Source organism: Manis pentadactyla, chromosome 4 (assembly GCF_030020395.1).
Source record: "Manis pentadactyla isolate mManPen7 chromosome 4, mManPen7.hap1, whole genome shotgun sequence".
Taxonomy (NCBI): Eukaryota; Metazoa; Chordata; class Mammalia; order Pholidota; family Manidae; genus Manis; species Manis pentadactyla.
The window spans coordinates 185,502,725-185,527,877 of NC_080022.1; the positions used below are offsets into that span (position 1 = coordinate 185,502,725).

At 41.3% G+C, this 25,153-nt stretch overlaps 2 protein-coding genes across 9 annotated transcripts; one reads left to right on the top strand and one right to left on the bottom strand.

Annotated features, from left to right (window-relative positions):
• Nucleotides 1-117: 117 nt before the first annotated feature.
• On the bottom strand, nt 118-3,417 carry SRSF2 (serine and arginine rich splicing factor 2). Of its 7 annotated transcripts, XR_008997473.1 has the most exons (5): nt 2,798-3,410; nt 2,158-2,468; nt 1,787-1,890; nt 1,057-1,153; nt 118-559 (listed from the first exon to the last, which is right to left on the bottom strand). XR_008997473.1 is itself a non-coding variant. In XM_036900079.2 (3 exons), exons 1-2 carry the CDS (start codon nt 3,157-3,159, stop codon nt 2,165-2,167), a joined length of 630 nt encoding a protein of 209 aa, XP_036755974.1. In that variant the 5' UTR covers nt 3,160-3,417; the 3' UTR covers nt 118-1,153; nt 2,158-2,164. The 7 variants fall into 7 exon arrangements, 3 of the variants coding, with proteins under 3 accessions (XP_036755974.1, XP_036755973.1, XP_036755972.1); XR_005027666.2 differs by having other exon boundaries at nt 118-1,153; XR_008997472.1 differs by having other exon boundaries at nt 1,057-1,890.
• Nucleotides 3,418-3,528: 111 nt separating this feature from the next.
• On the top strand, nt 3,529-24,998 carry MFSD11 (major facilitator superfamily domain containing 11). Of its 2 annotated transcripts, XM_036900070.2 has the most exons (13): nt 3,534-4,411; nt 4,935-4,990; nt 6,529-6,636; nt 7,225-7,304; nt 7,426-7,522; nt 8,578-8,636; nt 9,154-9,298; nt 12,377-12,417; nt 16,620-16,685; nt 17,759-17,884; nt 20,783-20,957; nt 21,653-21,788; nt 22,298-24,998. In XM_036900070.2, the coding sequence occupies exons 1-13, from the start codon at nt 4,316-4,318 to the stop codon at nt 22,457-22,459; spliced, it is 1,347 nt and encodes a 448-aa protein (XP_036755965.1). In that variant the 5' UTR covers nt 3,534-4,315; the 3' UTR covers nt 22,460-24,998. The 2 variants fall into 2 exon arrangements, with proteins under 2 accessions (XP_036755967.1, XP_036755965.1); XM_036900072.2 differs by lacking the exon at nt 21,653-21,788 and having other exon boundaries at nt 3,529-4,411; nt 22,298-22,434.
• The last annotated feature ends 155 nt before the right edge of the window (nt 24,999-25,153 follow it).

Here is a 25,153-nt window from a genome sequence, read left to right on the forward strand (position 1 = left end):
TCACTTAACTTAGGGAAAAAAGCTACTGAGTATTTTTAACTTTTCATACTTTAGTTATTAACATTCACAAGAGAATCACACAGGTCTTTAAAAGCTGGGAAAAAAGACCAAGACATATTCTGAGAAAAGCTAACACCAAGAAAACGTTTTAATTAAACTACAGAAACAATGGTTATAGTACAGAATATTCATGAGCAAAAAGATACACCATGTTATAAGTACTTACAAAGTTACAAACCATTTGCTTCCTTAACATTTTCTGTATTTTGTTTATACATGAAGATTGACCATTTCTCTTGGGGGTTGGGGGAGAGAAAAAAGGTATTTATCATCAGCTAGATGTGCTCACTGTATGCTCCATTATTTATATGCAAGGCCCGGGTGACTGGAAGTGCAGTTGTCAGGCATTTTAATAAACTGGACAGCCATTTGTTTCTGCACGACAAGGCATCTTTACACAGGAGCAATCAGGAGAAAACAGGAAACAGCCAAGCACTCTGCACTGCAACACGCCACCTTAACAGCTAACCAGCATTACTCAACTGCTACACAACTGCGCCTAGTGCACAAAAATACATAAGAGAAGAGATTAGAATTGTGTTTGGTAAATAATCCTTCCAAAAATTAAGTCTTTTCACCTGAAAAGTCTTTATACAAATTTGGGTTCAAATCACCATTTAGATCTGAAGGCAAATAACATATACAAATTTACACCAACTTTTGTAGGTTTTTAATTTTAAGGAATGAAGGCAATGTTGAGTCAATCTCTTGACAGCTTTAGGCTGTGTGTAATGCTGCACACGTTTCCTTATAAGTCAGGAGGCCACAAATTAGGTTACCAATCTGTTTAATTTCAAACAAAAAAAGTCAGCACTATACAAACAAAAAGGAAATTTTACCTCAAATATCCAAGCCAATAATGAAATCTGAAGTCGTTCACCTCACTAAATTACAAGAAATTTGAATAACAGCAAAAAAATGGCACAAAAAATGAAGTTTGCCACCTGAGGCAAAGCTTAAAACAATAAAAAGTTAGACAAAATGTTACAAAATAACCTTTTCAATAGCCAGTTGCTTGTTCCAAGGACTCCTGATGGACTGAACATGTGGTCCTTTTCCCCCAAGTCCTTTGTTATGTTGCTTGTCGACACATCTAGGTTTGAAAAAAAAGAATCTCAGTTTACCTTCAATTACTGTTACGTTAATCGAAGGTGTACCTGGCTTCACTTTCAGGCATGTACTTACTAAGGCTCTGGTGAAACAAGTAGGTTACAGAAAGGTTCCACCCAGCCATCATCAGGTTTTTAAAGGCCCATTTAGGAAATTTTCAAAGGCTACCACCAGCATTTACAAATTTTTGCTCATACATTCTTGGCCAAATAACCAAGGTGAAGAAAAATGGTAAGGGGGTAAAAAGAAAAAAGGAAAAAAAAAAAGGGGGGAGAGGGGCTGTATCCAAACAAAAACTTTAAACCAGAAAATCGATATGTAAATTTTTAGTTCTCAAATGAAACATTTGGCAATTGAGAATGCTTTAATATCTGAGCTACTTAGGGCCCTTTCCTTTTAAAAAACAGGACCAAACAATTGGAGAGTTAAAGACACACTATCCTTTCCCCACCCAGTGCAGTACCTGTAAAATTTTGGGGGTTCCGAAAGTTCATTGCTTCTTTTTGCAATTCGTTTGCCACATCCATTAGAATATGAAGTCCCAGTCAGTACAACAATAGTTGAACTGATTGTTCGCTCTATGAGGATAGTGCATCTTTAACATTTAAAGACAAACCTGCTCCAATACACGCCCACAGAAACTGGTCCCTGGAGGATCAGCCAAATCAGTTAAAATCTGCAATACTGGCCAATATTCTTTTATCAAACAGGAGACCGCAGCTTTAAAGGGGAAAATGCAGACGTTGGATAAAAACAGCAAGAAATAGTCATTTTCATTAATAGGTCTCAAACAGTTTACGAAACAGCCATTATTATCTAAGCTTTATACACATCCTTTCTGCAGACCCCTCTTCAGTATTACTCCCAAAGCTGTTAGTTCAGAGCAGCGCTCCTATCAGGAGCCACTTGTACGCTAATCCGGATCAAAGACCACACCAAACCCCAGCTCCGAATGCGAGGCGTGGGCCTCGGACCCCCGCACATTACCGTTTGTTTAAGAGGACACCGCTCCTTCCTCTTCAGGCGACTTGGGGGGGCTCTTGGATCGCGACCTGGACTTAGACTCCCTCTTGGACACGGGCGGAGGACTCCTGGACCGGGACCGGGACCGGGACCGCGAGCGGGACCTGGAGACCGACGAGGACTTGGACTTGGATCTTCGGGCCGATCGGGACTTGGAGGTGGACCGCGATCTTGAGCGAGTGCGAGACCGAGACTTGGAGCGGCTGTAGCGAGATCGACTCCGGGACCTGGACCGGCTCCGGCTCCGGGATCGGCTGCGGCGACGCCGCCTAGGGCTGCGGGCGGGAACGAGCAGGGCGTCAGGGCGCCGGCTACCGGGCCGCGCCCCGCCCGCCCAGGCCGCCATTATCTCGCCGCCAGACGCCATTTCCCTGGTCGCGAGCTGGGGGTCCTCCGCCCTCCCCACCGGGGTCGGGCGCTGCACGCGCCCCGCCTGCCGCCCCAGGGGGAGAGTACGGGGGTGGCCAGGGAAAGGCAGGCCGAAGGACCGTCGCCGGCGGCGAGCGCCCCCCAGCTCCGCCCGCCGCCACGTGCCTCTGAAGACCTTTGTGCGTCAGCCCAACGCCCTCCCGACAAGCCCGACCCCGGCTCCCACCCCGTTTACCTGCGGCTCCGGCGTCCGTAGCCGCCGCCCCCGTACCTGCGGGGTGGCGGTCCCCGGCGGCTATGGTGCGAGTCCGGGGGACGGCCGTAGCGCGCCATCTGCACCCGCAACTCGCGGCCATCTAGCACGGCCCCGTCCATAGCGTCCATGGCGTCCTCGGCGTCGCGCTTGTCGTGGAAGCGGACGAAGGCGAAGCCGCGGGACTCCTTGGTGTAGCGGTCCCGCGGGATGTACACGTCGCCGACGCGGCCGTACTTCTCGAAGACGCGCCTCAGGGTGTCAGGCGAGGTACGGTAGGTCAGGTTGTCCACCTTGAGGGAGGTCATGCCCTCCACATCGGGAGGCGGACGACCGTAACTCATGGCTCTGGAGAGTCGGCCCGGGGCCCGCGACTTCGCGCCGACAAACTAATGCCCTGGGCGGGCCCGCGCGCACGGCTGAGGTGGCGGCGGTTTCTTCAGAGTAGCTCGGCTCGACGCCGGGCCTCTCTGGCAGGCAGCTTCCTCGTGGAAACGTTTCGGGAAGCCTGGACGTAAGACACGAGAGGGAGAACTCCACAGCCAACCGCAACAGGATAAACCGGGCGAACTGCCGGCCCCAGTGTCTATTTATACGCCTCCTCACAAAATGGCGCCCGCACCACCCGGAAATGAATTCTCTGATTGGCTCGCCCCTCCCCTCCCCGTAACGTCGCTGCCGCGCGCCCCGCCCCAACCCGGTGCGCCTGCGCAGAGCATGGCGGGCGGGTCGAAAAGCGCGGAGTCACTGCTGCGGAGTGGGGGGGAGCGGAATTTGCGGGCAGTTGGAAAGCCCGCGAAATGCTCCTTCCGGCTGCGAGGCTGTAGTGGTGCTCTCCCGCACCGGGAAAAAGAGGAAGTGTTCTCCTCGGGGCTCCGCCTTTTCATGCCAATATCCGAGCTCCACGCAGTTTCTCTGCGCGGACTCTCGCTCGCGCTCCTGCCTCTGTGAGAGGGGGCACTGTGCCGTTTGCCCCTCTGTGTCTCTGGCCTTGTCAGACTCCGCTACGTCGTCGCTAGGCTCCCTCCCTCAGTTCCCGACCCCTCCCACCTCCGCCGCGCCCTCCTCGGGGGCCGAGGGATTCCCCTCGCGGCGCGCAGTTCCATCCTTGGCCGCCCTGGACTATATTTCCCGGCGGGCCGAGCGGCCGGCGCCGTGGCTGCGGTCAAATGACCGGGTCGCCTGACCCTCGTTGAGTCAGGGCCCGCGGGCGGGGCGGCGCTGGCCGCTGCACCTCGTCCTTGGCTCCTGATCCCCCTCGCCGGTCCCTCAACCTGGGCAGCTACATCTTTGGCGCCTCTCCGGGTGTCGGGCACTTCCCCACTCGGATCGTACCCTTGGAATGTCCTGACTTTGCCCGCGGGGAGAACTTCGGCTGCCTCGCTCGGGGTCTGCCGCGTCTGACCATCTCATTTCTTTCTCCAGGACTGTCAGCGAGTTCACCCCGACGACAACTGACGGCCCTGGGCTGCTGCTGGTCTCCGGCAGAGTTGAGACAAAATGTCCCCGGAATCTAAAAAGCTTTTCAATATCATTATTTTAGGAATTGCCTTTATGTTTATGTTCACGGCCTTTCAAACTTGTGGAAATGTGGCGGTGAGTTGGGATCTGTTCTCCCTCCTTCGAAGTGCCTGTCATAATGCATTCCAAAAATGATAATAAACGTTAATTATATTTAACAGTGCGCTTAAATTGCACCTTTTCTTCCCTACCCTCCCTCATTTTTTTATGACTAGGTTTGATTTCATATGTCAGAAATATGAAATTGTTAATATATGGGGTGTTAAACATTACGGTTTATTTTTCTGATTTGATTGGGGTTTGCATATTGACTTGTTTTACTTCTTGTCAGCATCAAGGTCTGCACTAGTACTGGGAAAGTTAAGGAAATAAAATCCAAAGCATATTTATGGCTGGACTCCCCCTATCCTCTTCTTATCACTCACTAGTTTGCCTTCTTTTATTCTGTACACCTTTTTCTTTTCATAGTCGACTTTCAGTATTAAGTATTGAGCATCTTGAATTTTTACTTAATTCTCTGTACTTGGAGACAGCCTTTCCAGGGGGGAGGGAGATTGCAAAATGCTTTCATTTGATTAATTTTTTTTCTTCCACACAGCAAACTGTCATCCGAAGCTTAAATAGCACAGATTTTCATGGCAGTGGATATACCAGGTATTGTACTGTATGATTGATTTTACTTGATATATTACAGCAGTTGCTTAAATCTCATCAAAATCACAGGCAATAAAATATTGTGGTTGAAGTAGTGATCGTTTTTTTCTTTTCTGTTACCTCTTTGGGAGAATATAATAGAATAAAGGTGATGACTTTAGGTTTCATGTAGAATTAGACATTGGGTTTGAAATCCTGGCTCCACAACTTCATTTGCTGTGTTATCTTAGGCAAGTTGCTTCTATGAGCCCGGTTTCCTTGCTCAGATAATGCATGTAAAGCGCTTGGCAGAGTTTGGCATTTAATAAGCACTCTACTGTTGTCACAATTACATCTTCCCAATCCTAAACAGAGAATGATTTATATGATTCTTCAAACATTTGGTCTTACTGTTTTTGTAATTTCATAATGTTTAGCATAGTGTCATCAGGAGCTTTTAGAGTTTTGGTAAGATGTTTAGTCCCAATTTTGCAGATGGAGAAAATGAGTGAGAAGACCTCTTTGTAAGTCACCAGTACACTGTGATTGAAGCTGGGAATGTAATACAGCCATGTATATAAACGCAAACAGGTTCCTTAATTTCCCCATAGTTAAATATTAGGTCATGGCCAATACTCCTCCCCTCCCCTCCAGCTCTTCTTATTTGGTTCTTTATTACCTATTGTAAACCTGATCTTGTGTCTGATATTCAAGAGTAACGGATGTTAATGTCCATTCTTCTAAGTGATTAATAATAATAATACAACCTTTTGTAGTGCTTTGTCTTCATGTGTATTCTAAAGAACAGAAGAGAGAACATTTGATTTTTGAGAGATTAATAAAAGCCAAAGAATAATCTACTATTGATTCATAAATAGTGACTGGTAAATGAATTCAGGAGGCTGGAAATGGTTTTAGTCACACTTTGCTGTGAGGCATGTATACCAGGCCTGGGTCTGCAGTAGCTGAGTAATGTTCAAGTGAGACCACTGGGTTGAGTTAAGTGAATTCTGGTTTAAGCAGTCTATAACTCTGTGCCTGTTATTTATAGCAGCAAAATTTCATGCAGTTGCCAGGAGTTGTAGGCTGTTTGTAGAGCAGACTGGTTGACCAGGGCTTCAGGAGTCAGGTTACCAGGGATGGGATCCTGGCTCCACCATTCACCAGCTATCCAGCTGGGTATTTGGCAGGTCAACCCCTCTGTCATTCAGTTTCTTTTCTGTAAAATGAGGAACATCATAATACCATCTTCATAACGCTGTTAGAATTAAAAGAGAAATGTGTATGAAGTACTTGGCACTGTACCTGTTAAATGTTATATATTATATTAGCTGTTTTTATAATTTATCAGCACATTAAGACAGTATTGCCCAAGGCAGACTGACTCAAAAGACATCTAATGAGGCTTAAATTCTTTCTACAAGTGACATCCAGTTTCATGGTGTAATTTTATAAATGCTTACTGAAAAAAGACCAAAACAGACTCTGAGTTGAAAAAGTGAACTTTTGAGACAGTGCTTCAAGAGTTTTTTTTTTCCTTTTGTCTGTTATGTGAATAGCCTGGCAATTATTTATGGAGTGTTTTCTGCTTCGAATTTGATTACACCATCAGTGGTTGCCATCGTAGGACCTCAACTCTCTATGTTTGCTAGTGGTTTATTTTACAGGTGAGTGTGTAATTTCTTTCACTCATTTAATTAGGACACCTTCATCTTTGAAGCATATAGTAAGCTTTTAACAAGAACTTGCCGACTTGGATCGAATAGACAGGTGATATTTTAGGGATTTGGCTCTCTGTCTGATGCTCTCTACCTGAAGCATATTAATGCCATATTGCTTGATGTGATGGGATGTATGTATATTTGCTTTTGTTTTACTATTAATAAAGTAACCCAAACATCTTTCTATGAGACTTGAACATCCCATGAAATAGTCATTTTATATCAAGTCGAATATTGGGAATTCAAATGAAAAAGCAAAACTTCTGGGCTGTAGAACTCTGGTCCCATCGTGTGCTAAGCTGTTTGCAAAGGCCAGTTGCAAACCTTCATTCGATATCTGATTTTACAAATTTGAAATAGTAAATTAAGAAATGAGTAGGTCACATCTGTCCCTTTTCCCCTCAATATTGGAGAAGTCCTTTACAGGTTGAATTTTAAATGAAGAGAACCCTCAGAATTGATTCCTAGAAGGCATAATTGGCATTCCATTCCAGGTATTGTTTGACTATAATACATTGACCTGTTATATTTTAGCATGTACATTGCCGTTTTTATCCAGCCTTTCCCATGGTCCTTCTATACAGCCTCTGTTTTCATTGGAATTGCAGCTGCTGGTAAGCATTTGATGTTTATTTTCTCTTGTTTTCCTGGGCTTATCTAGAGTATCATTTGTGAGTTTCATATGTACAGCTAAGTCATTTCAGTCCCATAATGAACTTCTGGTTTGAATTTTAGTACTTTGGACAGCACAAGGAAACTGCCTTACGATAAATTCAGATGAGCACACTATTGGGAGGAACAGTGGAATTTTCTGGGCACTCTTACAGTCTAGGTAATGATCCATTTGGAGCTCAATCTCTATTTTAATGTTTTGGTCATATCATTTTTTAGATTGTTGTATGGAAAATTCAGACTTTCCATGTTACATGAATTAAGTTCCTAGTTGTATATGATATAGATTTAAAATCTTGCAGAATTACTTAAAATGCATGGACCTACCTCATTGGAGTTTAAGATTAGTAAACAGAAAATAGCATTACCCATGATGTATTTAGCATCTGCTATTTTCCAGAGACTTATGGGTTCAATAATTTCAGTAATCCTTACGACTCCTGTGAGATGAGAAGGCATTACCTCCATAGTAAATAGAGGCTTAAAAATTAAGTAACTGACCCAATCGAAACCACCCTTACCTGGATTCCAAAGACCACTGGTCCTTCCTACCAAGCTGTACTTAGCTGATAGCTGTTAAATATGTTAAAACTCAAAAGTGATACTGATTACATCAGCACTGAATGATACAGCATGGTACATATTTCCTGAGTAAAAAGCAGCAGCTGTCATTCTTCCCTGGAATCTGTCCTAGGGATTTACCCTCATGGATCTTGCCGAAAATTTTGGTGTTGGTGATGCTTACAAATGGAAATGCTTCGCTTTCAGGGGTTGTACAGTAAGAAACCAGAGTGTATGCAAATGATTCCCTCCCTAGGAAAGTATTATAAATAAATACCTGATTAGATGCAGATAACTAAATCATGAACATTTTTTCATAGATTATTTAAAATACAGGGTTTTAGAAGAGCATAAACTTGTTTCCAAAGCATCTTTTCCAGAGTTCCAGTAAATCATATGTTTTAAAGTGAGTCAAATCTTTGAAGGGTGGTTCTGAATCAGGCTACTGCCATGTGGAAGGAGACTGAATTCCATCTAGGTCAGTTAAGTTGTTCAAAGTCAGGGTGGAATTGGTACTTCTAAATGACCTAAGGCAGGTAGATACTTTTAAAATTATATATGCCACCCCCGCTGTTGTTTTAACAAATAATGAAAACATTGTTTAAAAAACTATAAATATGAAAATGTTCTAACATCTCACTTTTCTTCCCTTAGCTTGTTCTTTGGAAATCTCTACATATATTTTGCTTGGCAAGGGAAAACGCAGATATCAGGTTTGTTTTATTCACTTTGCTTATTCAGATGTGTTCAAAGCATAACAGCAGTTCCACAGGAATGCTCCTGATTGCTCTGCTCAAAGTGTTCTAATGAGCCGTGGTACCTTAAGTCCTTTCAGATTTTAGCTTTTAGTAACCTTGTTCCTTGGATTATGTTATTAAGCTAGGATTAGAGTTTACTACTGTGCTTCCAGTGGCATCTCAAGGCATGGGAGGAGGTTTACTAAGTACAGGTATGCTAATCAGCTGTTAGACTTTTGAGCTCATAATTGTTCGGTCTTTACATTATTTTTATTTAAATAATATGGTTAAGTTCTTGGGCTGTGTTTCTTTTGGCTTATTAGTGTTTCTCTAAAAGGACAAAGATGGAGATGTCCTATTTATCTTCTTGTCCTGGGTTCTTACGAATGCAATAAAGTAAACACCGAATGAGGACGTGTGTGATGGTTATAATCTGAACATAAATGCTAACTCTGAAATTGTTTTGTGCTGTCTCCTTCTTTTTTCTCTGTAGAGAGTGACCGAAGAACTGTATTTATTGCCCTGACAGTGATTAGCCTTGTGGGGACAGTTCTTTTCTTTCTCATTCGGAAACCAGATTCTGGAAATGTCCTGGGAGAAGATGAATCTTCTGATGACCAAGACCTGGAAGTCAATGAGTAAGAACTTGGAAATGTTCCTTTTTATTTGAAAATACATTTTGGGCAGATGTAGTCTAGGGATTACCTATTGTAACCCTAACTGATAGTATAATACTGGGCAGACCACAAGGGAAGAGTTTAAAAGCGAATTTGGATAGAAAGAAGATAAAGGGGAGTTGTTGGGGAGGAAGAAGGAAAAGGAAGGTAGACGGGCAGGGGAGGTAGTGAAAAGGTTTACAGGGGAGTTAAGTCTAAGCCCGGGTTCCTGCTGTCAAGTGTGTGACCCTGGACAGTAGCAATAAGCCCCTTGGTTTCTCTTGGTTTGTTTCCTCATTCAGTTCGGCAGCTGTCCGTGTTGTAATGGCAAAGAGATGGGCTTATAAAGTTAAATAGAAAGCAGTCTTTGCACTCAGTAACTGTTTTTGATCCAACCCTTAAATTTTCTTATTCATGGGGCACATGGGAATGGCAGGGCTGTCAGCACCTTGTCAGGATGAGCCTGACCAAGTACATCATTGATCCTGACCAAGATGTACCCTTGTGTGTAGTGCCTGGTTCTTGCACTAACCTACGCAGGTAATTTTCCCCAAAGTAGTTCAGGTGGGAAATGAGTATATAGCCGTATGTTTTTCTAAAAATTATAAATTACCTTGAGCATATATCTCAATTATAGGTAAAACTATTCAGAACATCACAGGTGATTTCTCTGCAGGTATCAACTAGATTTGAGGAACAGGAAGTAAGAACTCTGTGCCACTCTCATTTTACTTCGTTTGTGAATAGTATCCTGTGAAGATTGCCTTACAGCATTTCACCTACTGTTCAAACTTTTGCATTGAGCATTCTGTGCTGCCTTGTTAGTCCAAAAGGGCCTGAAATTCATAGGATCATTAATTGTTCAAAATTTCACTAAGCTTATTTAAAGCAAATGAGAGGCATACCTTGGTTTGAATATATATAATATGTACGTAAAGAACATAAAACTCTGTATGTATACATACATATATCTGTATGTCTTACATATGTGTTTTTTTAAGCACAAACCAATACATATGGGAGAAGGAGTCTATGAAGATGAATACTACAAATCCATTTAAACATCTGTTCACTCAGCAACTGTTAAGAGTTTGTGCTTTGATGACAAATAAACCTGTTTTCAAGGAACTTTGCTGAAAGACAGGGCTTATATAACCCTTGTGATAAGGTGCAGTGCTGAGGAGCATGTTCTCTGCCGGAACTGTCCCAAACTGGAAGCTTCTGTGTTTTTACTCCATTTATAGCACCCACTATGTACCAGCCCTCTTCTGAACCTGAGGGATATAGCTGTGAACAAGGCAGAAAAGTCCCTGTTCTTACAGGGCTTGATTTTAGGAGATTGGTAGACAGTACACATATAAGAAAGTAGCAAAGTAAGTGCTACAGAGAAGGCAGTGAGTGGGGAGGTGATAGAGAGCCAGGTGGCTCCCTGAGCGTTGGCTGGTGAGTAGTGAAGATCAAGTGATGGCCATCGCCAGGGCCACTGGGCAGGTGGTGGAGAGGATGGGCACCAAGAGGAAGTGGGAGTAGGAGTGTCCACAGTAGGGAGGGACTCGATTGTGGAAGCCTATGTCAGGAGTTTGGATTTTATTCTTGGCATGGGTTGAAGCCACTGAGGGCATAAGTAGGATCTGACGTTAAAGGATTCCACTTGAAGGCCTTAAGAAAATGATTCAAAGATGCAAAAAGGCAGCGTGGTATCTCAGGTGTCCTTAGGTACTTACTTTGCATCTCTGAGAACCTGTCAGCTGCAGGAATGTCTTCATTGGCAGTTGCCTGTCTATATCCAAGTGTCTTGTATATTGCAGGCATTGTTTGGAGGGCACTTCACTGAACAAACAGAAGTTTGTGTATTCGTGGAGCTTGCTTTCTAGTGGGTGAGAGAAAAGAGAAACAGGAATTTTTAAACAACAACCTTATTGAAATAAAATTCACATAACTTACAGTTCACCCATTTAAAGTATACAATTCAGTGACTTTTAGTATGCTCACAAAGTTGTACATGGATCATGAAAACCAGTTTAGAACATTGTCATCAACCCCCAAAAGAATCCTTAGCCATCTGGTATTTTAAAATAGGAGAAATCTAAAGTAGAGAAGGGGTATAGAAGTATGGTTTGTGGGGAGTGAATTGCCATTATATATTACAATGGAGTTATTTATATATAATAGTCTATAGAGTGTCAATCAATTCCTACTTATTTGGGGCCTGAAGTATAAAACAGAGGCCTACATTCAATCATATCCCAGTACGAGATGAGGGTACAATTAAATGGAATCTAAATAGTATTTGCTTCTGGGGAAGACATGCGTGTTTATGGTGAGGAAAAGAGTTTTCCCATTGGTTGGAACATACTAACTTTTTTGTAAATGATATTTAGAAATACAGAAGTAGGTATTACCCTATTGGCTGCTAGAGTAAGAAATGTAATCTTTTAAAAACTTTTGTACCATAATCGTAATAAACAGCTACACTTAAATTACGTGATCTCATTTCTCATTATCTCATTTAAGTGATAGGATCCCTATTTTATAAATGAGGAAATGAAATTCAGAGAAATAACTTGTCTAAAACCTCACAATTAATTATGGAAAAGCAGGACTCAGACCCTGAGGCCCACAGTTGTAATCAGTAGATTATACTGCACCCAAGTGTGTACCACAGATGATGGTGTTCTATTTTTAAAAGTTTTACTGAAGAACTTTACTTTTTCCATAGTAGGAGTGGTGGAAAATCGAGTTCTCACAAATTGTTTTTACAGCATGAAAGTAGCAGGTAGAAGAGATTCTGTCCTGCCTGAAGTATCATGTCTGAAAAAGATGTGTGAATTTGCACAATAAACTCAGTGTGAAAGAATTGTGTTCCCTTTAGCCCCTTCTCTGAGGCAAGGACATGGATCACAAAGGGACGCCCTGGAGCATTGAGGGGCACTGTGGATATTTGCCAGGCTATGTAGACGACAGAGCTTTTACAAACTTCAGTGAAAATGTGGTAGGCTTTTTGTTCTCTTCAGTTTTCAGGGGGAAAATAACATTCATTTTTTGTTCTTATTTTATCAGGTCTGCCCCAAACACTATGACAAAGGCAGTAGATGCATTTAGTAAGTATTTTCTATATCTGAATGTGAGCACTGTTCAGGAACAATTTCAGCATTTGCCTTTCCCCTTTTCCCTGGTAACTTTGGATTGACGATACCCGAGTCTTTTCATTTTTCCAGGTATGCTGCTCTGAAATACACTCGTCTTCTCAATAAATGTCTGTGTAACATGGGGGCTTTGAAGGGAGATGCTAATCTGACGGCCCTATCCGAGTTGGGTGCATGGGGTTGGGGGAGGCTGCAGAGAGCTCCCGAGTCCAGTCGGGAGGTCACGTGAGCAAGTGAGCGTGCTCGGAGCAGCTTCCTAGGCACCCGTGTCCCTGCCCAGGGCAGAGCCAGCGCTCTGGTGACCCAGCAGTTTGTCTGCTCATCTGTTGAGGGCTCTTCCTGGCTAAGGCTCTTTTTGCGTGTTTTATTTTATTCTTCCAAAAATTCTATGGGTATCATATAACATGCCCCTTTCATGATCTCCATTTTGTAGAAGAGAACACAGGCTTAGAGAAATTATTTCCTCAAGGCCAAATGGCTAGTACATGGTTGGGCTGGGATTCAGTCCCAGGAAAGGCAGAGCCCGCGTGGCTGCTTGAGAAGCAGGCAGCCGTGGCTTCGGATTCTCAGGAGACCTGATAGGGGCCAGGCCTTTGCTTCCGCCTCCGGTGCTCTCAGCTTCCTCCTCTAGTGAGAAGCAGCCTTTCAGGGCCACGTTCAGGAAACCCCTTGACGGTCACTGTACTGTAACAGAGACTCTAAAGTAAGCAAGGTTAGAGGGCTGATTATGTAGAAAAATGTATAGATTCATACTTCCTATCTTATATGAAAATTCCAGGTAAATTTGTGTAGAAACGAAACCATAAAAGAACTTCACTGAAGAAGTTAATTGCATAGAGAAAAGCCTTTCAAGCAGGTCAAATGAGAAGGGAAAAGAATGCTGTTTGGTTACCTACATTGTAAAACTTCAGTTTATCAAAACAACCCAACAATGTTAAAATGGCAGGGAAAATATTTGTGTATGTGGTAATGAGCTGTTATGATCCAATAAGTAAAGTATAAACACTCCAGTAGAAAACAGGCGTTTTACAAACAGAAAGATTATTATAACGTAACTGCGAGAAATGCAGATTTGAAAGTTGTCTTATCAAATTTTGAAAGATAAAAAATAATTCTCAATGTTATAGCAAGTAGATACTTACATACGGAAGACCACAGGCTGATAAGAATATAGACTTTTATTACTTGCTGGAAGTGATTTGTCAGTAAGGATCAAAAGCCTTAAGATATTTATACCTTTACCTCAGCAATTCCACTGATAGGATTATCCTCAGGAAATAATTAAGAATTTCTGTTAAGACTCAGCTACTAAGATGTTTATATTAGTGAGGAAATGAAAGTAATTTACTATTTAACTACAAGGCATTAGTACATTTATACAGTAGATTCCCCTAGCCATTAAAATGATCTTGATGAATATTAGGAAATGTTTGCTCTATTAAATGAAAACAAATTAAAAAATAGCATATATGGTGGAATTTGTTCTTATTTTTTTAAAAAGCATAGAAAAAGTCTGGAAGGAGATCCATTAGGTGTCAGATTATGGTTTTTTCCTTAATAAAATAGCTTTATTGAGATATAATTCACATACTGTACAATTCATCCAGTTAAGGTGTACAATTCAGTAGTTTTTAATATATTCACAGTTGTGCAACTATCAACACTATCCACTTTAGAAGCTGCTCATCACCCCCCAAAAAAATCTCTGTACCCATTAGCGATCACTTGCCATTTCCTTCCCCCAAACCCCATCCCCAACCCTAGGTATGCATTAATCTACTTTATAGATGTGCCTATCCTGGACACTTCATGTAAATAGAATCATACCATATCTGGTCTTTTGTAATAGGTTTCTTTTACTTAGTGTAATGGTTTCAAGGGGCTCATCCGTGTTTTAAAGTTTGGATTTTTTCTACTTTTTAGGTATAGTGAATAATGCTGCTAAGAACATTTGTGTAAAAGTATTTTTGTGGACATATGTTTTCAGATTTCTTGTGGGTATATACCTAGGTGTAATGGGATTGCTGGGTCATGTGGGACCTGTATGTTAACCTTTTGAGGAATTGTTTTCCAAAGTGGCTGGACCATTTTACATTGTACAGCACTATATAAGGGTTCCAGTTTCTCTGCTTCCTTGTGGTATCATGTGTGTTTGGCTGTAGCTGTCCAAGTAGGTGTAAAGTGGTATCTTGTGGTTTTAATTAGCATTTTTCCCTAATAGCTAATGACATTGAGCATCATTTCATGTGATTGAGTCCATTTGCATCTTTTCTTTGGAGAAATGTCTATTCAGATCCTTTGCCCATTTTATAATTAGGTTATTTGTCTTTTTGTTATTGAGTTGTAAGAATCCTTTATATATTCTAGATAAAAGCCCTTATGTATATGATTTACAAATATTTTTCCCCATTCTTTGGTTGACTTTTTGTGTTCTTGATGGTGTCTTTTATAAAGCACAGAAATTCTAAATTTCTGATGAAGTCTAATTTATCTCTTTTAGCTTTAATTTTTTGCTCTTTTGGTGTCCTAAGAGGGCTTTACCTAACTCTAGGTCACAAAGGATTACTCCTACATTTTCTTCTAAGATTTTTATAGTTTTAGCTCTTACATTTAGGTCTGTGATCCATTTTGAGTTAATTTTGTATATGTTGTGACGTAGGAGTCCAGCTTCATTCTTTTGTGTGTGGATATCCAGTTGTCCTAGCGCCATTTGCTGAAAAGACTATTCTCTTCTCCCAATGAATTGTGTTGACACCCTTGTTGAAAATCAATTGACTGTAAATATAAGAGTTTATTTCTAGACATAGATGTCTCTTTATGCCAGTGCCATGCTATACTGATTGTTTAAGTTTTGAGATTGGAAAGTGAATCCTCCAACTTTAGTCCTTTTTCAAGATTGCTTTGGCTACTGTGGGTCCCTTTAATTTCCATATGAATTTTAAGATCAGTTGTAAATTTCTGCAAATAAATAATGTATTTTTTTTTTAAGTAGACTTCATTCTTTAGAGCAGTTTTAGGTTCACAACAAAATTGAAAGGGAGGTACAGAGATTTACCATAGACCTACTGGCCCCACACATGCACAGCCTCCCCAGTTATCAGTGTCCCCCACCAGCATGGTATATTGGTTATAACTGATAAAGGTACATTAACACATCATCACCCAGAGTCCATAGTTTGCATGAAGGTTCAGTCTTGGTGTTGTACATTTAATGGGTTTGGACAAATCTATCAAACTAAATCATGCTTTAAAATTTCTTTTTGTTAGCCAGATCTTCTGATTATTCAAAACAAACATGCCTTACTAATGTAATTTCTAAAATTAAAAATACTATTTAGAACTTTATATTGATCATGTATTTTTTTCCTGGAAATACATGAAAATAATTGGTGAAAATATCTTACTGCATTTAGTTTCACTATATTTCAGTGTAATTAGAGAAAAAAATATCGTTTGATATATGGAGAAATTCAGGACATAATGTTTATGACTTAGTTAAGTTTTGTCATCAGTTGGCAGTTGAATAAGAACCAAAATCTGGATCTTTTGAGCAGGCTCAAAAAGAGTTAAAATGTGGTTTTTAGAGATGCATTTCCATTGCATATTTTAACTAAATGGACCTGCATGAAAACAGACATTGGAGTGATCACAAACAAATATGAAGAATTCAAGTTTCAGATCCAGAGGATTGAGAATCCCAGGAAGTAGTACCCCAGCTTCTGTGTGGTCGGAAACACCAGTGATTCTGGTATTAAGTCTAGTCTTAAAGATACTCTTAGATAATTCCTTAGGGAAGTTAGCACCTTGCCAACTGTTGACTCCCTTAATAGCCTAGCCTTTAATGAAGTCTGTTGAAATACTCTGTTGTTTTGTTTGATCCTATTTCTTTTCTCTTATTTACTGTTTTTTTAAAATTAGAGGTGGAGAATGTGTTGGAGAAGGCACGACTCTGGAATATACTTAAGCAGTTGAAATAAACATTTGTAGGGCAGATTTATTCATACCTTAAGCATTTTAATCTGAATCAGTTACCTCTGTCCCAAAGTATATGTTTGCTGGCATTACTGACAAGAGGTATTTTGGTTGAATAAATGTTTTAGAATTTTTGTTTGATTAATTAAAATGTAAGTACTCCTACATTGTTTTCTTTTTCACAGAAAAGTCTGTTAAGTTATGTGTCACCAAGGAGATGCTCCTTCTCAGTATTACAACTGCTTATACAGGTAATGGGATTAGTTAATTACGGTTTGGGTTTTCTGTTGCTGCATAACGTAAGGGCCAAAAATAACAACTGTGTTATCCTTTCTCACAATTCTGTTTGTTGACCTGGGCTCAGCTGAACAGTGCTTCTGATGGTCTTGTTTGGGGTCTCTTGTGGGTGCTGTTTAGGGTGATGAAGACTGGAACCTCCCGAGAATTTCATTTGCATGTCTGAAGGGCTCAGATGTAACACTGGGCCCCTATCTCTCTAGCTGCATGACCTCCTCCCACGTGATCCCCTCGGGACCCAGCAGGACAGCCATATTGCTTAGTGGCCAAGTGCTCTAAAAAGGGCCAAAGGAGGAGTGAGTGACTGAACCTTCTTAAAATTCAGGCCTGGCATTAGCCCAGGGCCGCTTCCACTGCATTCTGTTGATGAAAGCAAATCACAGGGTCAGCCCAGATTTAACGTGGGAGCATTCTACACAAGGGCCTGAAAACTGGGAGGCGTGGTTCATCCCAACCAGTGACTTTAGGGCAAAAGGGAGCACTCTGTGACTTACCGACGTGTGATGTGGTAATAGGTGGAGCACACTTAGGTCTTAAGAATGATGAGGAAATCTATTTCCTTTTAAAAAGTGCTGTGATGTGCTTGCCAGCTATTACTTCCGCTTTCCGGTGCCTCATAGGTATTAACGTCTTTTCAGGAGAAATGGAATCAGTATTAAACGTCTTTAAGATTCAGTTAAAGTTTTATAGCACTAAGGAATCAGGTCTTCTACTGACTTGACTTAATTAAAACACTGTGCCTTTAAACAAAAGTGGATAGTAAAGAGTAGTTCTCCAAACGGGAACACTATTCATAAGGATAAGCCCTTTGTATTCACTGTCAGAGTCTTAATGTTAATTATAACCTCTGCCCATCCCCTGTCTATACCCAGAGTGACCATTTAAACATAGGGATGTCTTTGCTTATTTGAGCTGTATATTTTTATCTGAAATTTGAAACACCTGCCATCTTATGTTCATTTAAATTATGAAGAAAAGCTCAAAAACAATGTGAATTTATAGTCAATTTAAATCTTTTTTTCTAAAGGTCTGGAATTGACTTTCATCTCTGGTGTATATGGAACCTGTATTGGCGCTGTAAATAAATTTGGAACAGATGAGAAAAGCCTCATTGGACTTTCTGGAATTTTCATTGGCATTGGAGAAATTTTAGGTTGGTTTTTAAAAAAGTTTTTGCATTAAATCAGTTCATTATAATAGACATTTTAAGTGTACTTGACCTCCCTGTCCTTGAATTTGTTTCCTTGCTTATTTTTTACCAAAATGAATGTGTGGCTTTTAAAAAATTATTATCATTGTTCTAATATAACTTAATTATAAAAGATTTGCCAAATGATTTACAGACAGAAGTGTAAATAGAAAAACATATGGTCTCTTCCAGCTTTTCCTCTTAAAATACCTTGGGAGAGTGTCCCTGACTTTCTTGCTCTCTGACTCTCTGATACCAGCGAGGTGTCCCAACAGTGCAGTTCAGTTCTGACGCTGACTACCCATTAGTCAGACATTACAGCCTCAAGGGTCTGGTCCCACAAGACGGCCATCACTTCAGTTGCCAGTTGTTAAGTCCTGAGTCTCCTGGTTACCTATACTTCTGTCCAACTTGGCTGTGAATTTGGGGCTTCCCACAACCCTCCAGGAAAATGCTGTACTTACTATTAAAGTTTATTGTAAAGAATACAAATGAGCAGCCAGATGAAGAGATACATAGGGCAAAGTCTGGAAGGGTCCCTCTGCCCCTGTGGAGTCGGGCATGTGGATGTGTTGGCCAGCTGGGAAGTCCTCCCAGACCTATTTAGGGCGCTTCTGGAGATTGCATCATGTAGTCATATGAGTGTTTCCATTGTTGGCTGTCGTGGATTGAGCTAAATCTCTAGCCCCTCTCCTCTCCCCCTGAGACCAGGGGTGGTGGGGCTGAAAGTTCCAACCCTCTAGTCAAGGCTTGGTCCTCCTGGCAACCAGTCCCCTTCCCGAAGCTATCGAAGGCCAGCCCCGGCTCCTTCAGCAGTTACCTCATTAGCACAAATGCTGGTGTGGACGAAAGGGGTTCCTTACTTACAACAAAAAACCCCTATCCCTCAGGAAATCCAGGAGCTCTAAATGGGTGTGTGTGGCAGGGTGCTGCCAGAAAGTGGGGAGCAAGAGGGAAAAGGCAAAGAACAAATACATATTTTTATTATATTAAATTAATTACCCTTATTCAACAAAGATTTGTTCAACATTTGCAGTATATTAGATATCATGTCAGATGAGGAACTTCTGAATTCAACAAATATTTGTTGTGCATCTGTTGTGTGAACAGAACAGACTCCCTGCCCACCAGGAGCTTGTATTCTTGGCGAAGAAAACAGGCAGTAAAAAAACATAGGAAACTTAGATGTCAGACCATGATGAGCACTATGGAGAAAGCAGACGTGGGTGGTTTTTGTTCCCTGCTTTATTGCCAACACCTGGAACAATACCTCATGACCTATCTTTATATATTTGAACGTGTGGAATACAGTTACAGTCATTGTTTTAATGTTTTTGCTTATTCCAACATCTGTGACACTTCTGGGTTTTTTTTGTTTTTACAACTTTATTGAGATATAATTCACATGCCATATTAATTCACCCACTTAAAGTGCACAGTTCAGTGGTTTTAGTATATTCAGAGTTGTGCGACCATCGCCACTCTCTAATTTTGGAACATTTTCATCACCCTTCCCTCGGCAACTATTTATCTATTTTCTTTTTATAATTGCTTATCCTAGACTTTTCCTATGAATGGAATTATACAATATAGGTCTCTCATGTCTGGCAAAAGAAGCCAGACTTAAGTCTGTGCTTGTGGTTCTTCTGTGTTACAGTGTGTATCAGTACTTCATTCCTTTTAAACACTAAATATTTAGTTGTATGGATAAGCCATATTTTATTTATCCATCCATTGTTTGATGGACATTTGTGTTGTCTCCACTTTTTGGCCATTATGAGTAATACTGCTGTGAACATTTGTGTACAGTTTTTGTGTGAACATATGTTTTTATTTCTCTTGGGTATATAGGCCTGGGATTGCTGGGTCATATGACACCTGCATTTGACTGTTTTTTTCCCCAGGATGGGTCCTATTTTCCGGCTTCTTTTGCCTGCCTGGTGATATGGTGCATACCAGACACTGTGAACTTTACCCTATTGGGGGCTGGATGTTTTGTATTCCTGTAACTATTCTTAGCTCTGTTCTTGGATGTAATTCATTCACTTGGAAACAGTATGATCCTTTTAGGTCTTGCCTTTAAGATTCATCGGGCAGAACTGGAGTAGTGCTCAGATTAGGACCAACTATTCCTGACGTCTGGGGGAAGGCCCTTCCATATATCCCCAGTGCCTGTGAATCATAAGATTCCCAGTGTGGCCGGTGGGACCAGGCACTATTTCCAGCCCAGGGTATGGCACTAATACCTCTAAACCTCTTGGCTGGTTCTTTCCTGGGTCTTGGCTAATTGACTCCCAGTATGTGCTCATCACCAGTGAAGACTCAGGGGGCCTGATCTGTGCAGATCTCTGGAATTGCCTCTGTGCAGCTCTCGTTTCTGAGAGCCTTTCCTGGGGACTCCAGTCACGTTGGTATCCCCGGACTCTCAGCCCATCCCCTCAAACGAGGCTTCGGGGCTCCACACGTCCTTCCCTCTTCCTGCTCCCCAGGGGCTCAGCAGGGCGGTAGTCAGGCTTCCCACATTCCCACATTTGTTTCCTGTATCTCAGAGGCCCCTGCCCTTCCGTGCCTGATAGCATCAAATGATAGCCTGATGTCCTCGAAACCACTGATTAATATTTTTTGTACATTTTTAAAGGCAGGTGGTAAATCCAGTCCCTATTATCCCATCTTACCTAGAAATCTTAAGATTTTTCAAATTTCTTCAGTTTCAATAATTCTTATTTTGTATATTTGTGGGTTTTTTGTCTTGATTGAATCGGCTATTGGTTTGTCCATTTCATTTATATTTTCAGAGAACCATGTTTTGATATAATAACTTGACCTTGAGTTTTTCTGTTCTGTACTTCACTGACTTTATAGGTGGCAGCCTCTTTGGCCTACTGAGCAAGAACAATCGTTTTGGGAGAAATCCAGTTGTGCTGTTGGGCATCCTGGTGCATTTTGTAGCTTTTTATTTAATATTTCTCAACATACCTGGGGATGCCCCTGTCGCCCCTGTTGGAGGAACTGACAGCAGTGCTTACATCAAATCCAGGTACAGTGATGGTCACATTTCTCTAGTTTAAGGAATGGCGGGAAGTTATTGATTGCTGGGTATTGAAAATGGAGCAGTTAATCCTTTTATGAGAGTCCGTTATCTTTATAAGATCATTTGTCAAGTGTTAAAGGAGCCAGAATGAGTTTAGCTAGGAATCCATAGAGAATCCCAAGTTACTTTTATAACTGTTGGTTTTAACCTCGCTCCCCACTAAGTCTTGTTCTTGATCTATGAAAGAGCACGTGAGTGACAGTGAAAGAGCAGTGACATCTCGAGAAGTCAGGACCTTGAGGAAAAGCAGTGAGGAGTGAGGGGTAATCTGCCTGTGGGCAGGCCCTCCAGACCTCTCACGGTTGGCTGTGTAAGTTTCGAGGATATTATTTTACTGCACTCACCTCTCAAATTCATGATAGACATAGACATTTATGCCTAGATACACAGTACGAGGGCAGCTCTGCCTAAAACACAGTGTTGGCTTCCCAAATAGTTGGATCAGAGTCTGTTAGACTGAAGATGAGGATGTTTGAGCATAAATTCTTACTATGTAGATTTTGGTATTCATTTATTTTTGTTTCATAGTGTTTAAAACCTGAAAGTAAAGTGCTTTTGTGGGTGAGCCGCGTCTACATTTTAAATAGCTCTAACAGATATCATTGGCATACTCATTCTAAATAAATTGTTATTTTATTCAGCAAAGAAGTTGCCATCTTCTGCAGTTTCCTGCTGGGTCTTGGAGACAGCTGCTTCAACACCCAACTGCTTAGCATTTTAGGTTTTCTCTATTCTGAAGACAGTGCCCCAGCCTTTGCAGTCTTTAAGTTTGTTCAGGTAATAATTTCTTCAGATTGTGTTTAGTGTGGGACCCTTTCTTCCTAGTGCTTAAACTTCATTTTCTTAATGTTTCTTAAGTGAAAGACAGAGACTTCCTTTAAAGGATTTGGGATTCAGTTTAGGAAACAGAGTGTGATTTTTTCCTCCCCACTTGTGTTAAAGATTTTATGATCTGGTCTCTAGAGCTCAGATGAGAGGCTTCCTTCCTTAGATACCAGAATTCATTTATAATGTAGACAAGTGTATTTCTCACTGTATGTCTACATTATTTTATTACTTGATGTTTCACAAAATACTACCAGCTTGTAGTTTTCTTGATTGTTATCAGCTCTCAACAGGAGTAATGGTGCATGTTTGTGAGCTAGTGACTGCGGGAGTCCTGTCCAGTTGCAGAAGGAGCAGAGGACACTGCCAGTCACAGAAAGCCTTGGTCAGAGAGTGGTGGGGCTGACATGGAGCTGTCGGGTCACTGAATTTTATGATTTGTTTTGTTTGTTTATTCTTAGTCCATTTGTGCAGCTGTGGCATTTTTCTACAGTAACTACCTTCTCCTTCATTGGCAACTCCTGGTCATGGTGATCTTTGGGTTTTTGGGAACTGTTTCGTTCTTCGCTGTGGAGTGGGCTGCCACCATTGTGGCCCGGGGCTCTGACTACCGAAGTATTTGATCCGGGGCATCTGTGAGGTGGTATGCATTTCCAGACAGCACAGCCGAAGGACAGAACTTGGTTGAAGAAACCACCTTTCATTTTCACTGTATATTGGATGCTATTTAATATGGGAAATCAGAGAATTAAGACTGCTAAATCTGCCAGAGTTGGTATTCAAGTTTACAGATATTAGCTGTTTAAAACAAGTCGAATAAGGGAAATTTGTTCTGTCAATTATAATTGTTTGAAGATGTTGTTTTTCAACTCATCTATCCCAAGTTCCCTGTAATCATGTTACAGAATGTAAATGTTTTCCTCTACCTCCTGTTCTCATTGAGAGATCCTGCCTTGATTCAAAATACTAGGCCATATGTCATATAACTATTCTTGCTGGGTGTGGAGTATGTGTTACTATGTAATAACAGGAAGCATATGCCACTCCACATATGTGTGTGGGAATGACATTTAAATAAATCACAAGATGCTGAAGCAGAATACTATCTTTGAAAAGATACGCACTTTCTTCCTCTATAGATATTTTGGTTTAATTTTCTTACCTTGTTCAGAGCAAGGAGTGACTTAAGTTTTATAAGATGAGGTAAAAATTGTCTTAAGTCTTAAAAGCAGGAATCTAATACATATAAATGAACAAAAACACACTTGAAAAACATATACTAGAGGAGGATTTTTGTTAGTAATTTTCCAAAAGATGCAATGCAAGGCAAAAAAAAGTGAGATCTGAGCTGTGGTATCAGGCTGCTGTCGCACAGCAGGTGCCGTTCCGTACATGTATCTGGGAATGGGGTGTAACTGTTTGGGGAGATGTTTAAATTGAAATGTTAACTTTCCTTCATAAGAGGTTTCTTAAAATTCTTTTTTAATTGACATACAATCTAGAAACCATAAAAGTCACCATTTTAGAGTGTACAACTTAGTGGTATTTTCAGTATATTCACAAAGGTATACAACTATCACATGGATCTAATTCCAGAACATTTCGTCACTCCAAAAAGAAACCCCTCTGCCAGACAGCAGTCATTCCCCATTGTCTGGCCTGACCCTAGCAACCACTAATCTACTTTCTGTCTCCATGTATTTGCCTGTTTGGGACATGTCACATAAATGGGAGAGCTCACTTTTAAATGTGATATTTAATTGTACATGTGAGTTTTATGGCAAAATACATTTAACCATAGGACAAGAAATACCTTGTTTTCCATTGTTTCTTAAAAGCCTGCTAGAAATTTGGAAATTTCAGTTGTCTTAAAAGTTCAAAAAAATTCAGTAGTGTGTGATTTTCAGACTTTGTGGCAAGTGCAGGGAGTCAGCTAGAATCCTTAGAGAAATTTCCTTCATGTGGAGCACTAAACTCTTTTGCTGCAGGTTGTAAAGTTTTGGCTGTCTTTCTTGAAGTGGAGTAAACTTTGTTGTTAGCTGTTCCTATATAAATAATTTGCAAGTACTATTTCAGAATTAACAACAGTGACTTTATTGCCTCTCTAAGCACATTAATATTTACCCAGGTAACACTGTATAACAAATTACCCCAAAACTTGGCCACTTAGGACAACACATATTTATCATCTCACACTGTCTGTGGGTCAGGAATGTGGGAGTGGGTAGCCCGGGTCCTCTGCTCAGGGAGTGTCACGAGGCTGCAGTCCCGGTGTTGGCTGGGCTCAACTAGCGGGGGACCCGCTGTCCCACTCACTCAGGCGGCTGTTGGCAGGAATCCATTCCTCGTAGGCTGTTGGGCTAAGGGTTGTAACTTCTCATGGCTGTTGGCTGAAGGCCACCCTCTGTGCCTTGTTACATGGTGCTGTCCTCAGGGCAGCTCACAACATGGCAGCTGCTTCATCAAAGGAAGCAGGCCAGAAAAGCCAGAGAGTGATAGCAAGACAGAAGTCATAGTCTTTCACACTTTAATGTCGAGAACGCGGCATCCCATTTTTTGTGTGTTCTCGTTGTTAGATGCAAGTCACTAGTTCCAGCCCACACTCGGGAAGGGGATCACACAAGGCAGTGAGCACCAGAGTCCAGGGGCCTTGGTGCTGTCTTACAAGGGTGCTCATCACACCAGACTTAACCTGTCTTACACTTAAGCTGAGAAGTGGGTCCTGTAGTCCCGCATCCCTCATTCTCTTGTGCTCTGATTGTTCATAATGGAGCTGCAAAACACCGGGCTGGGAGAGGCTAACAGGCTTCTGTTAATGACCCCAAGTACTTTCCTCCATGGAAGCCATAGCATCTTAGCACCACTTGTAGGATTCCCAGTAACTCCTGTCAAAAGGGAAGTGCAATGGAGTGAGGTGCATGCATGACTGCTGGACTGCCTTCCACTGCTACGTGCTGTATTATTCACTTTAAGTTCTGTACTCACGTTTTTTGTTCTATAGGGTTTTGTTTTCACTCAGTTTTTATGTCTATAATAGTGTTCATCTCGGTGGGCTCTTTAGATGGCTGGTAATATTAAGCTCAACTCTTAAATGTTTATCATTATTTGAGTTAAAATTGAAATGTGGCAATGAAATAAAGAGTTTAGTTTTTATATTTATAAGTACTGTCATATAATTTTATCTTCATGTCTCCAGGTAAGCAAAGGTCTTAGCTTGGCTTCACATGGGTGTGGATACATGTAAATATGGGTATGCTGCTCTTTCACTGAAAATTTCATATGGTATATATTGAAATTTGGCTTAGACCTTGAGTCGC